This window comes from Callionymus lyra, chromosome 12 (assembly GCF_982586985.1).
Source record: "Callionymus lyra chromosome 12, fCalLyr1.hap1.1, whole genome shotgun sequence".
Classification (NCBI taxonomy): Eukaryota; Metazoa; Chordata; class Actinopteri; order Syngnathiformes; family Callionymidae; genus Callionymus; species Callionymus lyra.
Genome location: NC_141829.1, coordinates 9,450,269 through 9,464,776, shown reverse-complemented (window position 1 = coordinate 9,464,776; position 14,508 = coordinate 9,450,269). Strand labels below are relative to the sequence as shown.

Genomic DNA, 14,508 nt, shown 5'->3' with positions numbered 1-14,508 from the left:
GTTACATAGTGCAGCGTTACATGTTGAAGTGTTACAAAGTGAAGCGTTACATAGTGAAGCATTCCATGTTGAAGTGTTACATAGTGAAGCATTACATGTTGAAGTGTTACACAGTGCAGCGTTACATAGTGAAGCATTACATAGTGAATCGTTACATAGTGAAGCGTTACATAGTGAAGCGTTACATAGTGAAGCATTACATGTTGAAGTGTTACACAGTGCAGCGTTACATAGTGAAGCATTACATGTTGAAGTGTTACACAGTGCAGCGTTACATAGTGAAGCATTACATGTTGAAGCGTTACATAGTGAAGCATTACATGTTGAAGCGTTACACAGTGCAGCGTTACATAGTGAAGCATTACATAGTGAATCGTTACATAGTGAAGCGTTACATAGTCACTATGCAACGCTTGACATAGTGAAGTGTTACATTGTGAGGCATTACATAGTGAAGCGTTACATAGTGAGGCGTTACATAGTGAAGCATTACATGTTGAAGTGTCACAAAGTGAAGCGTTACATAGTGAAGCATTCCATGTTGAAGTGTTACATAGTGAAGCATTACATGTTGAAGTGTTACACAGTGCAGCGTTACATAGTGAAGCATTACATGTTGAAGTGTTACACAGTGCAGCGTTACATAGTGAAGCATTACATAGTGAATCGTTACATAGTGAAGCGTTACATAGTCACTATGCAACGCTTGACATAGTGAAGTGTTACATTGTGAGGCATTACATAGTGAAGCGTTACATAGTGAGGCGTTACATAGTGCAGCATTACATGTTGAAGTGTTACAAAGTGAAGCGTTACATAGTGAGGCGTTACATAGTGAAGCATTACATAGTGAAGCATTACATGTTGAAGTGTTACAAAGTGAAGCGTTACATAGTGAAGTGTTACATAGTGAAGTGTTACATAGTGCAGCATTACATGTTGAAGTGTTACAAAGTGAAGCGTTACATAGTGAAGCGTTACATAGTGAAGCGTTAGATAGTCAAGCATTACATAGTCAAGCGTTACATAGTCAAGTGTTACATAGTGCAGCGTTACATGTTGAAGTGTTACACAGTGCAGCGTTACATAGTGAAGCATTACATAGTGAATCGTTACATAGTGAAGCGTTACATAGTCAAGCGTTACAAAGTGAAGTGTTACATAGTGCAGCATTACATGTTGAAGTGTTACAAAGTGAAGCGTTACAAAGTGAAGCGTTACATAGTCAAGCATTACATAGTCAAGTGTTACATAGTCAAGCGTTACATAGTGAAGCATTACATGTTGAAGTGTTACAAAGTGAAGCGTTACATAGTGAAGCGTTACATGTTGAAGTGTTACATAGTCAAGCGTTACATAGTGCAGCGTTACATGTTGAAGTGTTAAAAAGTGCAGCGTTACATAGTGAAGCATTACATAGTGAAGCATTACATGTTGAAGTGTTACAAAGTGAAGCGTTACATAGTGAAGCGTTACATGTTGAAGTGTTACATAGTGAAGCGTTACATAGTGCAGCGTTACATGTTGAAGTGTTAAAAAGTGCAGCGTTACATAGTGAAGCATTACATAGTAAAGCGTTACATAGTGAAGCGTTACATAGTCAAGCGTTACATAGTAAAGCGTTACATAGTGAAGCATTAAATGTTGAAGTGTTACACAGTGCAGCATTACATAGTGAAGTGTTACATAGTGCAGCATTACATGTTGAAGTGTTACAAAGTGAAGCGTTACATAGTGAAGCATTAAATGTTGAAGTGTTACACAGTGCAGCATTACATAGTGAAGTGTTACATAGTGAATCATTACATGTTGAAGTGTTACAAAGTGAAGCATTACATAGTTAAGTGTTACATAGTGAAGTGTTACATAGTGAAGTGTTACATAGTGAAGTGTTACATAGTGAAGTGTTACATAGTGAAGTGTTACAAAGTGAAGCGTTACATAGTGAAGTGTTACATAGTGAAGTGTTACATAGTGAAGTGTTACATAGTGAAGTGTTACATAGTGAAGCATTACATGTTGAAGTGTCACGAAGTGAAGCATTACATAGTGAAGCATTACATGTTGAAGTGTTACAAAGTGAAGCGTTACATAGTGAAGTGTTACATAGTCAAGCGTTACATAGTCAAGCATTACATTGTGAAGCGTTACATAGTGAAGCATTACATGTTGAAGTGTTACAAAGTGAAGCGTTACATAGTCAAGCATTACATAGTGAAGCGTTACATAGTCAAGCATTACATGTTGAAGTGTCACGAAGTGAAGCATTACATAGTGAAGCATTACATGTTGAAGTGTTACACATTGCAGCATTACATAGCCAAGCGTTACATAGATACTCCTTGAACTTCTTTGAATTGCTGAAGCTTAAATTTGCTGCTGTGGTGGAGAAATCAAACTCCTGTGTTAGTCCTCCTGGAAGCTCAGGTAGACTCAACAGACAACAGAAAGACAACAAAAATACATTTTATCAAACAAAGGGAAGGTTTCTCCTCCTAGAGTGTACAGTGTGTACTGATCATTTCTATGCCTCACAGCCAAACAGCTGCAGGTTGGTTTCTAGCCTGAGGCCAACTCCATGACTTCAGTGTGGCGTTTGATATTATAATCATTTGAATCAGTTAGCAAACATTATTTTGTTTTTTTAAGCTAGAGGCGTAAGAACATTGGCCTTTTCAAATTGTGAAATGATAAAAATGTTTCCATTTCCTCCTTACGCTTGCCATTTCTGTTATCTTACTTTTTGGTTTTTCTCTGAAGCATATCAGTTTAGTTTCATGTAAGCATGTTTTTTCATCACCGGTTCGTACCATTTTATTTTATATGTTTGGATCTCTTTTCATTTCATTCACATTATTTAATTTATATATTTGATAATGACACCAACAATTCCTATGTTGTGTTTAAACAAGCGATAGAATGTTTTCTGATTCTTTTTTTTCTTTTTAATAATCAAGTTGTGTTCAATATTGAGTCTGGTTCTGCTTGAGGTTTCTGCCGTCTAAATGGAAGTTTTTCCTGGCCACTGTCACTCTGTGATTCACTTATTGTTGATTCTCTGTTTTTCTTTTTTCCGATATAGTCTTACGTAAACTATAAAATGTCTCGCTAACTTTACTAAAATTTAATTAAATTAAATAATGAAGCTTTTAAAAACCTTTTGTTATTATCTTAACTTTATTTTTTTTAAGCTAGAGACGAAAGAACATTAGCTTTTTCACATTGTGCTGCTTTGCAGGTTGAACACTGTGTAATACTTAATACGTTTCTGGATAATAGTTTCTTAATATATAAAGTATTACTTACAGTTTGAAGCGTTACACAGTTCAGTGTTACATTATGAAGTTTTATATAGTGAAGTATTACGTTAAGAAGCGTCACGGTGTAAAGCTGTTTAGTGTAAAACGTCACAGTGAATATTGTTACATTGTGAACTGTTACATTTTAAAGCGTTACACTGAGAAACGCTCGATACCTGCTTTGGTGGAGAAATCAAGCTCCCGTGTTGCTCATCCTGGAAGCTGCACTAGAATCTTGAAACTACAAACATTATGGAATCATTTAACAAACATGATTTAGCTTCTATTAAGCTGGACGCGAAAGAACATTAACCTTTTCACCTTGTTCTGCTATGCAGCTTAAATACTTTGCAATATTATTGTTATGTTTGATAATACAAGACAATATTTTCTTAAAATGTAAAGCATGTCCAAACTATTTTTTTTCGCCACATTATTAATTATTATTAAATGTAACGTTTCAAATAATTGGGTTTCTAATACATGTCTCAAATTCTCATGTTCACTAAACTACTTTACAAAACATGGAAAGTAATGACTGTTTTTATTTAAAATATTAAGTCTTTAAATTTTTAATTTTGAGAAGTTATTTTAATTGATATTTTCTGATACTCTATGAAGTTCAAACGTTGTATATAACTTGGATATATTTATTTAAATGATTAATTCAAGCTCAAGTTAAACGTGTATTATTTATCAGAATAATAAATAAAATGTGAAATATAAAGAAAAAAAGAAAACCCCTCTTCAAGTAATATTAGTGACACATCCCGGAAATGCGTGTGTGCTTCTAAAGTAGATAAAGTGCACTTCTTTATCGGACGGAAGTTCACTCGCACGGAGACGCGCGCACACGCACACGCGCCCGGGACGAATATCTCTGAAGTGGAGCAAGAACTTTTTCCCTCACTTTGGATCAACATGTCTCCAGTCGACAAGTGGTGGATTCTGTGCGCGTTTTCTCTCTCGTTTTTGAGCGTTTCCTGCAGGAGACACGGAGGAGGTAAGACGCTGTTTATCGATCACTATCGATCACTATCGATCCCTGTGCTGCGTTCACGGAACACTTTTCTACACAGTTTTGACGCGTGTTCAACTTTTTTTTAAAGGTCAATATTTGGCGTTTCTTTCACTTTTCAAGCAGTTTTTTTTTTTTTTAGATGAACCGAGAGAGTATTTTCTGAGCAGCAAGTGACGCGTAAAATCCGTGCGCGCAGACGGAGCTTCACGCACGACTGTTTTCAGATGGATCTGGGTTTGTTTTTGTTTGTGTCCTCAGAAGACGTCGTTAGAGTCTGGATATGGTGAGGGTTCGAAGTCCACCTGGAAAGAAAGAAAGTCAGTCCGGACACATAATGATGAGGATTTGTTGGAGAGTTTTGAAAGTTTGTTGAGTCTCTCAATAGAGTTTAAAAAGTATAAAAAAGTCAAGTTTAAAAGATCACAAAATAAGTTGGAAATGAAGTGTGGAGAAAAAATACAGTAAATTATTTAAAGGTGCAGTTTGTAGATTTTTCTCTTCATTATAAATCCGTTATTTCAGCTGAACTTTAAGCTTCATTCAAACCTTATTATTGTACTATTTATTAGGGAAACAAACACGTTTTTTAAAATGATATTAAGTTAGTAAAGAAATGATAGTTTTACCAGGAGGGGTCGGTCTTTTTAGAACTTTTTATCCGTCATTATTTGGTTTAGTTATACGTCTGCAAATGTGTAAAGTTGCTCGTTATGCTTTGCTAAATAAATGGCCGTAATTAGTTTATAAATAAAATACTTGCATCTATTTTGTTATTTTCCACCACTACATATTCATGTGTGATGCTCTCAAATGATAAAAATGTTTCCATTTCCTCCTTACGCTTGCCATTTATGTTATCTTACTTTTTGGTTTTTCTCTGAAGCATATCAGTCATCACTCATTCGTACCATTTTATTTTATAAGTTTGGATCTCTTTTCATTTAATTCATATTATTTCATTTATATATTCGATTATGCCTCCAACAAATTCCAACAGTTGTGTATAAACAGGCGATAGAATGTTTTCTGATTCTTTTTTTTTTTTTAATAATCAAGTTGTGTTCAACATTGAGTCTTGTTCTACTGGAGGTTTCTGCCGTCTAAATGGAAGTTTTTCCTGGCCACTGTCATGCTGTAATTCACTCATTGTTGAGTGTATGTTTTTCTTTTCTCCGATTTAGTCTTACTTAATCTGTAAAATGTCTTGAGATAACTCAGTATGACTCATACTAGGTATGATTTGACACTATAAATAAAATTGTATTTAATTTAATATGAAGCTTTTAAAAACCTTTTGTTATTATCTTCACTTTATTCCCCAAATATTTACACTTATATGTATTAATTGTGAATTCAAAGATTATGTTTTGTTTAACAGCCCAAACATGCCGTTTGTCGCTTGTCGATTAAATATATTATTATAAGAAACAAACCAAGAAAGTATGTGATTTCAAAAAACATTTTAAGGGCAGTGATGAAAAGATACATGGACATGTTTGTCCTTCCAAAAGGGTCCTCGTCTAGTGCCATTATAGCCGGAGTAGGAAACACTAGAGGTCAGAGTGGGTGAAATGTTTTGCCAAGAACAACATTATTGCACAGAAGCTTTCCTGGGGTTTTTTTTAAGGCAAAGAAAAATTGCATTTTCTCAAGCAAATTATTTGGGATGAAAGCAGAATAAAAGTAAAAATTACGGGCGATATATATTTGGTCTCAAAAGATTCTCTTCCTTTGAATTGCAAATGCTCAATTTAATTTGCTGATGTGGTGGAGAAATCAAGCCCCCGTGAGAACTGTATTATTGTTCGCTCTGAGGCGAAACGGTTGCAGGTTCGTTTCTAGCTTGAGGCAACCAATTGAAATTATGACAATTTTTAAATCATTCATCAAATATAATTCGGTCTTTTTTGCCTTGTGGCGAAAGAACAATAGCCTACAACATTTTTAAATACTTTTCATGAATTTTTTATATATATATAAAGCATATCTTAATTATTTTAGTCATATTATTCATTATTATTTTCGGAAAAAAAAGTATATCATATTTAAAAGAGTTCATTTTATTAAACTTTGAATAGTTATAATAATAGTTTTAATATAGATAATGCATGAAATCAAGAATATATTGTTAATATTCAATTCTATTCTATCCTCTGGTTGTTCAACTGCAAGCTTTCTCTCAACTATATTCGTCTGGACTTGCGTCATCTTTTTCACCGTCTTCAATTTTGATTCCAATTCAACCTTTTTTTTTTCTCCCACAATGTTATTTCCGTCTTCGTTCGCGAGTGTTTGGAAACTGTCATTACTGCGCAGACGACCTGGTGCTGACCCGGTCGACGACTCTGCTGCCAGCCCAGACCAGAGCAATCAACCAGTAAATCTGAGTCTATTAAGAGTCGTCCAATTATATTCCACCTTCAGGGAGCGTGAAGGAGAAGCCAGCGTTTGGCGACAAATAACAACTGAAAAAACTGTCTTTTTCTTACTTGTAGAGTCACTCGCTCCTTGCAATTCTTTTTGGTTCTGCTTTTTCTTTTAAGTATCTCAGTATTTTCCTTTTAATGTTCAACCTTTATTCAATAATGTTTCCTCATGAATCTATTTTTAATAAGTGCATATTTTAAATTAATTAACTCTTTTTCCTTTTTTTGTTTAGTCAATTTTATTCAACATGAATATAAATGTTATTTTTATTTTTAACAAGTCATGTTGTTTTAACTGTAAGTCCGTATTTAGTTTTATTGAGGAGAAATCTTCTTTTTTGCTTTATTTAAATTGTTAATTATTTGTTACTCTTGGGTTTTCATTTTTTTCTTGTTGGATATGAATATTACATTTTAAATAGTCATAATAAAAATAACATTTATTTTTTTAAATGCGCCATTTTTTAAAACATTATAACTTATTTTATCATGATTTCCAAATTAAAATGATCAGTTGTTTTGTGAACTCAAATATTTGGCAGTAAAGTGATAAAATATCACAATAAACATATTTAGTACATTGAGATTGTTCCGGTTCTTCATGTATAGTCTAGAATCATTGTGTAATTTTTTTAAAAAAAGGTTAAGAAAACATTTTTCTTTGTAAAACTATCTTTCTCATTACCATCTGGATCCAGAATTGTATTGAAGGATTCTATACATAGGGAATTTTTCATAGCAGCCTGTTGCATTTAAAGTCATTTTTGGGGAAAAAAAATAAACCCCAGAAACCATAATTTTTTTAAATAACAAAGCACACATTACAACAATAAAAACAATTAAGTATTATATTTGAACATTATGTCTTACATTAGCTATTCACATTGTTATAGTCATCATAAAAAGAAGCGTCATTACAAATGCGCTGGTTTAAAAAAACAACAACAAAAAAACATCTTCTTGATCAAACAACTATTTGATCATAAATTCTAAATAAAAATGTATTATAGTTGTGTGAACTCAAATCTTTGCCAATATTGTAAAAAAAAACTATTTTATAATTATGTCAATTTTTGAATGTAAATGTAATTTTGTTTTTGTAAAACAATCGTTCACGTTACCATCTGGATCCAGGAATATCTTGAAGAATTCTATTCAGGGAAAATACTTAGCGACGCGTTTCATCCAGACACCATAACTTTTAAGATCAAAGGACACAATCCGACAACAAAATAATGTTAGTGTGATAAGGTTAATCCCACATTGTTGTACGGTTGCCACAGACACTTGTTATCTAAGGGACTTGAACGCAGGTCTGGTCCAGGATAACCACTGGAAAAACATTGGAAACCAACCATATGATCGGCTTTAAGTGCCAGATTAAAAACTACTGATGATCTGATGAAGCTTCATGAAGCAGTGTCATTATTGTCAGAGTCCACTAGATGGCGGTCTCTGCACTATTTTCCTTTGTTTTGATCAACTGTTCTAATGAAACATCACATCATTTTTAAACTGATGGCGCCACCTACTGAGCTCTAAACAACGACAATGACACTGTTTCATGAAGCTTCATCGACACATCGCCAATAACTTTAGGCTTAAATGAGCTGCTTGGCAGATGTCTCAGCACTCTTAACGGAAAAACTTCCTGTTTTTTAAATATATTTTTAAACAAAACGCATGATGAAAGCGTCTTCTATTCAAAGTTTGGAACCTAAAAGGCGACGGAGAAGAAAAACATTGTTCAAGTTTCCCTGCGGATGTCAAGGAAAAATCCTCTGTAGCCGCGACACGTAATTGACGGCGTGTTTTCGGAAACACGGAGCGACTGCACCACACGGCGTCTAATTAGCCACGATGTCACCGTGACTCAACCCCGGTCGGAAAAAGAAAAGCCTTTTTCTCTTCGACACATGGAGCTTCAAAACGCCTTTTTTAAAGAAGTGAACGTTTGTGTGTGTGTGTGTGTGTGTGTGTGTGTGTGTGTGTGTGTGTGTGTGTGTGTGTGTGTGTGTGTGTGTGTGTGTGTGTGTGTGTGTGTGTGTGTGTGTGTGTGTGCGGTTGAGTTAAGACATCAAAGATGGTCAGCGTGACTTATTGTCCACGTTGGTGCTGCTTTAAAAATAAACTTTATTGAAACTGACACGGAAAGTCTACATTGATTTAACCTAAACAATAAACAAAACATCAAATTAAAATATAGCTTGAAAGAAGTCAGGAGTTTTGCATAGCAAAATATGCTAATAGCCACTAACAGGAAGTAGCATAGCAAGACAAGAATAACTGAATTTAAAAGTATAAATATTATTTAAAAATAAACAAAACATCAAATACAATTTAGCTTGAAAGAAGTCAGGAGTTTGCATAGCAAAATATGCTAACGGACGCTAACAGGAAGTAACATAGCAAGACAATAATAACTTAATTTAAAAGTATAAATATTATTTAAAAATAAACAAAACATCAAATACAATGTAGCTTGAAAGAAGTCAGGAGTTTGCATAGCAAAATCTTCTAACGGACGCTAACAGGAAGTAACATAGCAAGACAATAATAACTTAATTTAAAAGTATAAATATTATTAAAAAATAAACAAAACATCAAATACAATGTAGCTTGAAAGAAGTCAGGAGTTTGCATAGCAAAATCTGCTAACGGACGCTAACAGGAAGTAACATAGCAAGACAATAATAACTTAATTTAAAAGTATAAATATTATTAAAAAATAAACAGAACATCAAATAAAATAAAGGTTGAAAGTAGTCAGGAGTTTGCATAGCAAAATATGGTAACATATGCTAACTGGAAGTAGCATAGCAAGACAAGAATAACTCCATTTTAAAGTATAAATATTATTTAAAAATAAACAAAACATCAAATAAAATATAGTTTGAAAGAAGTCAGGAGTTTGCATAGCAAAATATGATAACGTATGCTAACAGGAAGTAGCATTGCAAGACAATAATAACTTAATTTAAAAGTTTAAATATTATTAAAAAATAAAAAAACATCAAATAAAATAAAGGTTGAAAGTAGTCAGGAGTTTGCATAGCAAAATATGGTAACATATGCTAACAGGAAGTAGCATAGCAAGACAAGAATAGCTCAATTTAAAAGTTAGATATTATTAAAAAAATAACAGAACATCAAATAAAATATAGCTTGAAAGAAGTCAGGAGTTTGCATAGCAAAATATGCTAACATATGCTAACAGGAAGTAGCATAGCAAGACAAGAATAACTCAATATAAAAGTATAAATATTATTAAAAAAATAAACAAAACATCAAATAAAATAAAGGTTGAAGGAAGTCAGGAGTTTGCATAGCAAAATATGCTAACATATGCTAACAGGAAGTAGCATAGCAAGACAAGAATAACTCAATTTAAAAGTATAAATATTATTAAAAAATAAACAAAACATCAAATAAAATAAAGGTTGAAGGAAGTCAGGAGTTTGCATAGCAAAATATTATAACATATGCTAACAGGAAGTAGCATTACAAGACAAGAATAACTCAATTTAAAAGTATAAATATTATTAAAAAATAAACAAAACAACAAATAAAATATAGGTTGAAAGAAGTCAGGAGTTTGCATAGCAAAATATGCTAACATATGCTAACAGGAAGTAGCATAGCAAGACAAGAATAACTAAATTTAAAAGTATAAATATTATTAAAAAATAAACAGAACATCAAATAAAATATAGTTTGAAAGAAGTCAGGAGTTTGCATAGCAAAATATTATAACATATGCTAACAGGAAGTAGCATTGCAAGACAAGAATAACTCAATTTAAAAGTATAAATATTATTAAAAAATAAACAAAACAACAAATAAAATATAGGTTGAAAGAAGTCAGGAGTTTGCATAGCAAAATATGCTAATGGTCGCTAACAGGAAGTAGCATAGGAAGACAATAATAACTTAATTTAAAAGTATAAATATTATTAAAAAATAAACAAAACATCAAATAAAATAAAGGTTGAAAGTAGTCAGGAGTTTGCATAGCAAAATATGCTAATGGTCGCTAACAGGAAGTAGCATAGGAAGACAATAATAACTTAATTTAAAAGTATAAATATTATTAAAAAATAAACAAAACAACAAATAAAATATAGGTTGAAAGAAGTCAGGAGTTTGCATAGCAAAATATGCTAATGGTCGCTAACAGGAAGTAGCATAGCAAGACAAGAATAACTCCATTTAAAAGTATAAATAATATTATAAATATAACCTGAAAAAGCTCCAGCAGTTTCCTCATTATATCTGGAAAATACTTTACAGAAACAAGCACAAATGTAGCCTCTGACTCACACGCAAAAAAATGTTTTCTCATTAAACAGATTCAGTCTAAATATATTCACGAGTCACGATGACACTGTCCTCCATGTTCCCTCCTGGTGGATTTTTTGTTTTTCCAAAAAGCCTTGTTTCTTGGAAAACATGCTTGTTTTGCACAAGTATTTGCTTTTCAAACGTGATTAAGATTGTTTTAATAAAAAAACCTATTAAATAATAAAAATAATATCCATTTTAATCACCAAGTTATGGCGGTTAGTTCAGCGACTCATTTATTATTATTTATTATCAATAAAGATGGAGGTCATTTATAGTTGATGTCAAACTAACTGTAGGAAGGTTCAAGACATTGGACTCTATTGTATCATCAGTTTCTATTTGTACAAAACTCTATTGGAGGAGGAGTGAAGCTATTATTACGTCATAATGGACTCTTGTAACCTCTTGTTCGCCCAGATTTGGGGAGGAGTGAAGCCATTATTACTTCATAATGGACTCTTGTAACCTCTTGTTCGCCCAGATTTGGGGAGGAGTGAAGCTATTATTACGTCATAATGGACTCTAGTAACCTCTTGTTCGCCCAGATTTGGGGAGGAGTGAAGCTATTATTACGTCATAATGGACTCTTGTAACCTCTTGTTCGCCCAGATTTGGGGAGGAGTGAAGCCATTATTACTTCACAATGGACTCTTGTAACCTCTTGTTCGCCCAGACTTGGGGAGGAGTGAAGCCATTATTACTTCACAATGGACTCTTGTAACCTCTTGTTCGCCCAGATTTGGGGAGGAGTGAAGCCATTATTACTTCATAATGGACTCTTGTAACCTCTTGTTCGCCCAGATTTGGGGAGGAGTGAAGCTATTATTACGTCATAATGGACTCTAGTAACCTCTTGTTCGCCCAGATTTGGGGAGGAGTGAAGCTATTATTACGTCATAATGGACTCTTGTAACCTCTTGTTCGCCCAGATTTGGGGAGGAGTGAAGCCATTATTACTTCACAATGGACTCTTGTAACCTCTTGTTCGCCCAGACTTGGGGAGGAGTGAAGCCATTATTACTTCACAATGGACTCTTGTAACCTCTTGTTCGCCCAGATTTGGGGAGGAGTGAAGCCATTATTACTTCATAATGGACTCTCGTAACCTCTCGTTCGCCCAGATTTGGGGAGGAGTGAAGATATTATTACGTCATAATGGACTCTCGTAACCTCTTGTTCGCCCAGATTTGGGGAGGAGTGAAGCTATTATTACGTCATAATGGACTCTTGTAACCTCTTGTTCGCCCAGATTTGAGGAGGAGTGAAGCTATTTTTACGTCATAATGGACTCTAGTAACCTCTTGTTCACCCAGATTTGAGGAGGAGTGAAGCCATTATTAAGTCATAATGGACTCTAGTAACCTCTTGTTCGCCCAGATTTGGGGAGGAGTGAAGCCATTATTACTTCACAATGGACTCTTGTAACCTCTTGTTCGCCCAGATTTGGGGAGGAGTGAAGCCATTATTACTTCACAATGGACTCTTGTAACCTCTTGTTCGCCCAGATTTGGGGTGGAGTAAACACATTATCACGTCATAATGGACTCTCGTAACCTCTCGTTCGCCCAGATTTGGGGAGGAGTGAAGATATTATTACGTCATAATGGACTCTCGTAACCTCTTGTTCGCCCAGATTTGGGGAGGAGTGAAGCTATTATTACGTCATAATGGACTCTTGTAACCTCTTGTTCGCCCAGATTTGAGGAGGAGTGAAGCTATTTTTACGTCATAATGGACTCTTGTAACCTCTTGTTCGCCCAGATTTGGGGAGGAGTGAAGCCATTATTACGTCATAATGGACTCTTGTAACCTCTTGTTCGCCCAGATTTGGGGAGGAGTGAACCCATTATTACGTCATAATGGACTCTTGTAACCTCTTGTTCGCCCAGATTTGGGGAGGAGTGAAGCCATTATTACGTCATAATGGACTCTTGTAACCTCTTGTTCGCCCAGATTTGCGGAGGAGTGAAGCCATTATTACGTCATAATGGACTCTTGTAACCTCTTGTTCGCCCAGATTTGAGGAGGAGTGAAGCTATTTTTACGTCATAATGGACTCTTGTAACCTCTTGTTCGCCCAGATTTGGGGAGGAGTGAACCCATTATTACGTCATAATGGACTCTTGTAACCTCTTGTTCGCCCAGATTTGAGGAGGAGTGAAGCTATTTTTACGTCATAATGGACTCTTGTAACCTCTTGTTCGCCCAGATTTGGGTGGAATGAAGCCATTATTACGTCATAATGGACTCTTGTAACCTCTTGTTCGCCCAGATTTGGGTGGAATGAAGCCATTATTACGTCATAATGGACTCTTGTAACCTCTTGTTTGCCCAGATTTGGGTGGAGTGAAGCCATTATTACTTCACAATGGACTCTTGTAACCTCTTGTTCGCCCAGATTTGCTAGGGGTAAAATTTTATAAAGTAATAGGTTCAAAACGTGGTCATGAGGAGAGACTAGATATATAGATGGATAAACTTTATTGATCACTCTTGAGTCCGCAGCGAGAATTCCAACACAATAAAAAAATCTGCCATTAATAATAAAACAGAGTACAGTATGTTGGCCCCTTGCAGGTGGACACTAACGGGATCGATGACGGGCAGTGACGAACCAATCACAGCAGAGTGGGTGTAGTTATGCTCAACAAGATTTCAGCTCCAGAAAAACAAAGTGTTTTCAGTGGGCGGAGCTTAAGATCATTATCTAATGTCAATATTTCAATGAAAATAGAGTTTTGTACAAACACACACTGATGATACAATAGAGTCACACATCTATTTAAGACACGCTTAAATCAACGCATTAGATCAACTATAACAGACAAAGGACTTTTTTGTAGAAGCTAAACATCTTTGATCTTGTGACTAAACAAAAAAACAAAAAACAAACAAGTGGTTTTGGACCTTTTTGAAACAAAACATTTCTGTATTTCTTTATCTTTCTTTTTAACGTCCATAAAGTTGATTGACAGGTTATCTCTAACATCACCGTCTCATTACGACGCTCCCACAACGTTCTTTATTGTCCCTCGTGCACACTTCAGCTGTGTTGTTGTGTTGTGTGCGTTCAAAATAAGAGGTGTGTAGTTAATATGTAACATGTGAGAGAGCACACACCTGGATTTGTCATCGCTGTGTGGGAGTCGTGACCTCATTACGAATCGTTACGTTACGTAACGTAACCGACTGAAAACACATGATGGCGTGACGCACTTGAGACTGACCATCGTATATCTATTCAGTCGTGTTTTATGACATCTTTGCTGAAAATTTTTTAGAGGATGAACTTTTTTGTTTACGCTTAAATTTTAAATGTTTGAAGAGCAAAACAATGCATTTTGTTTTCTAAGACAAGTGTGGAAGTTAATAAGTTAAGTTAATAAGTACTTATGGTATAAAGCTGGGCAACAAAAAA

The 14,508-nt window shown here is 34.6% G+C and overlaps 1 protein-coding gene across 2 annotated transcripts in view; it reads left to right on the top strand.

Moving 5' to 3' along the window:
• The first annotated feature begins 4,135 nt into the window (after positions 1 to 4,135).
• The window catches only part of tfpia (tissue factor pathway inhibitor a), a 42,050-nt gene continuing 31,677 nt past the window's right edge, over positions 4,136 to 14,508 (top strand). Inside the window, exon 1 of one of the 2 annotated variants that reach the window (XM_087803530.1) lies at positions 4,136 to 4,302. In XM_087803530.1, coding sequence (XP_087659656.1) covers positions 4,221 to 4,302 — 82 coding nt within the window. In that variant the 5' untranslated portion in view covers positions 4,136 to 4,220. The remainder of the gene's footprint in view (positions 4,303 to 14,508) is intronic. The other variant, XM_087803529.1, reaches the window with a different exon arrangement.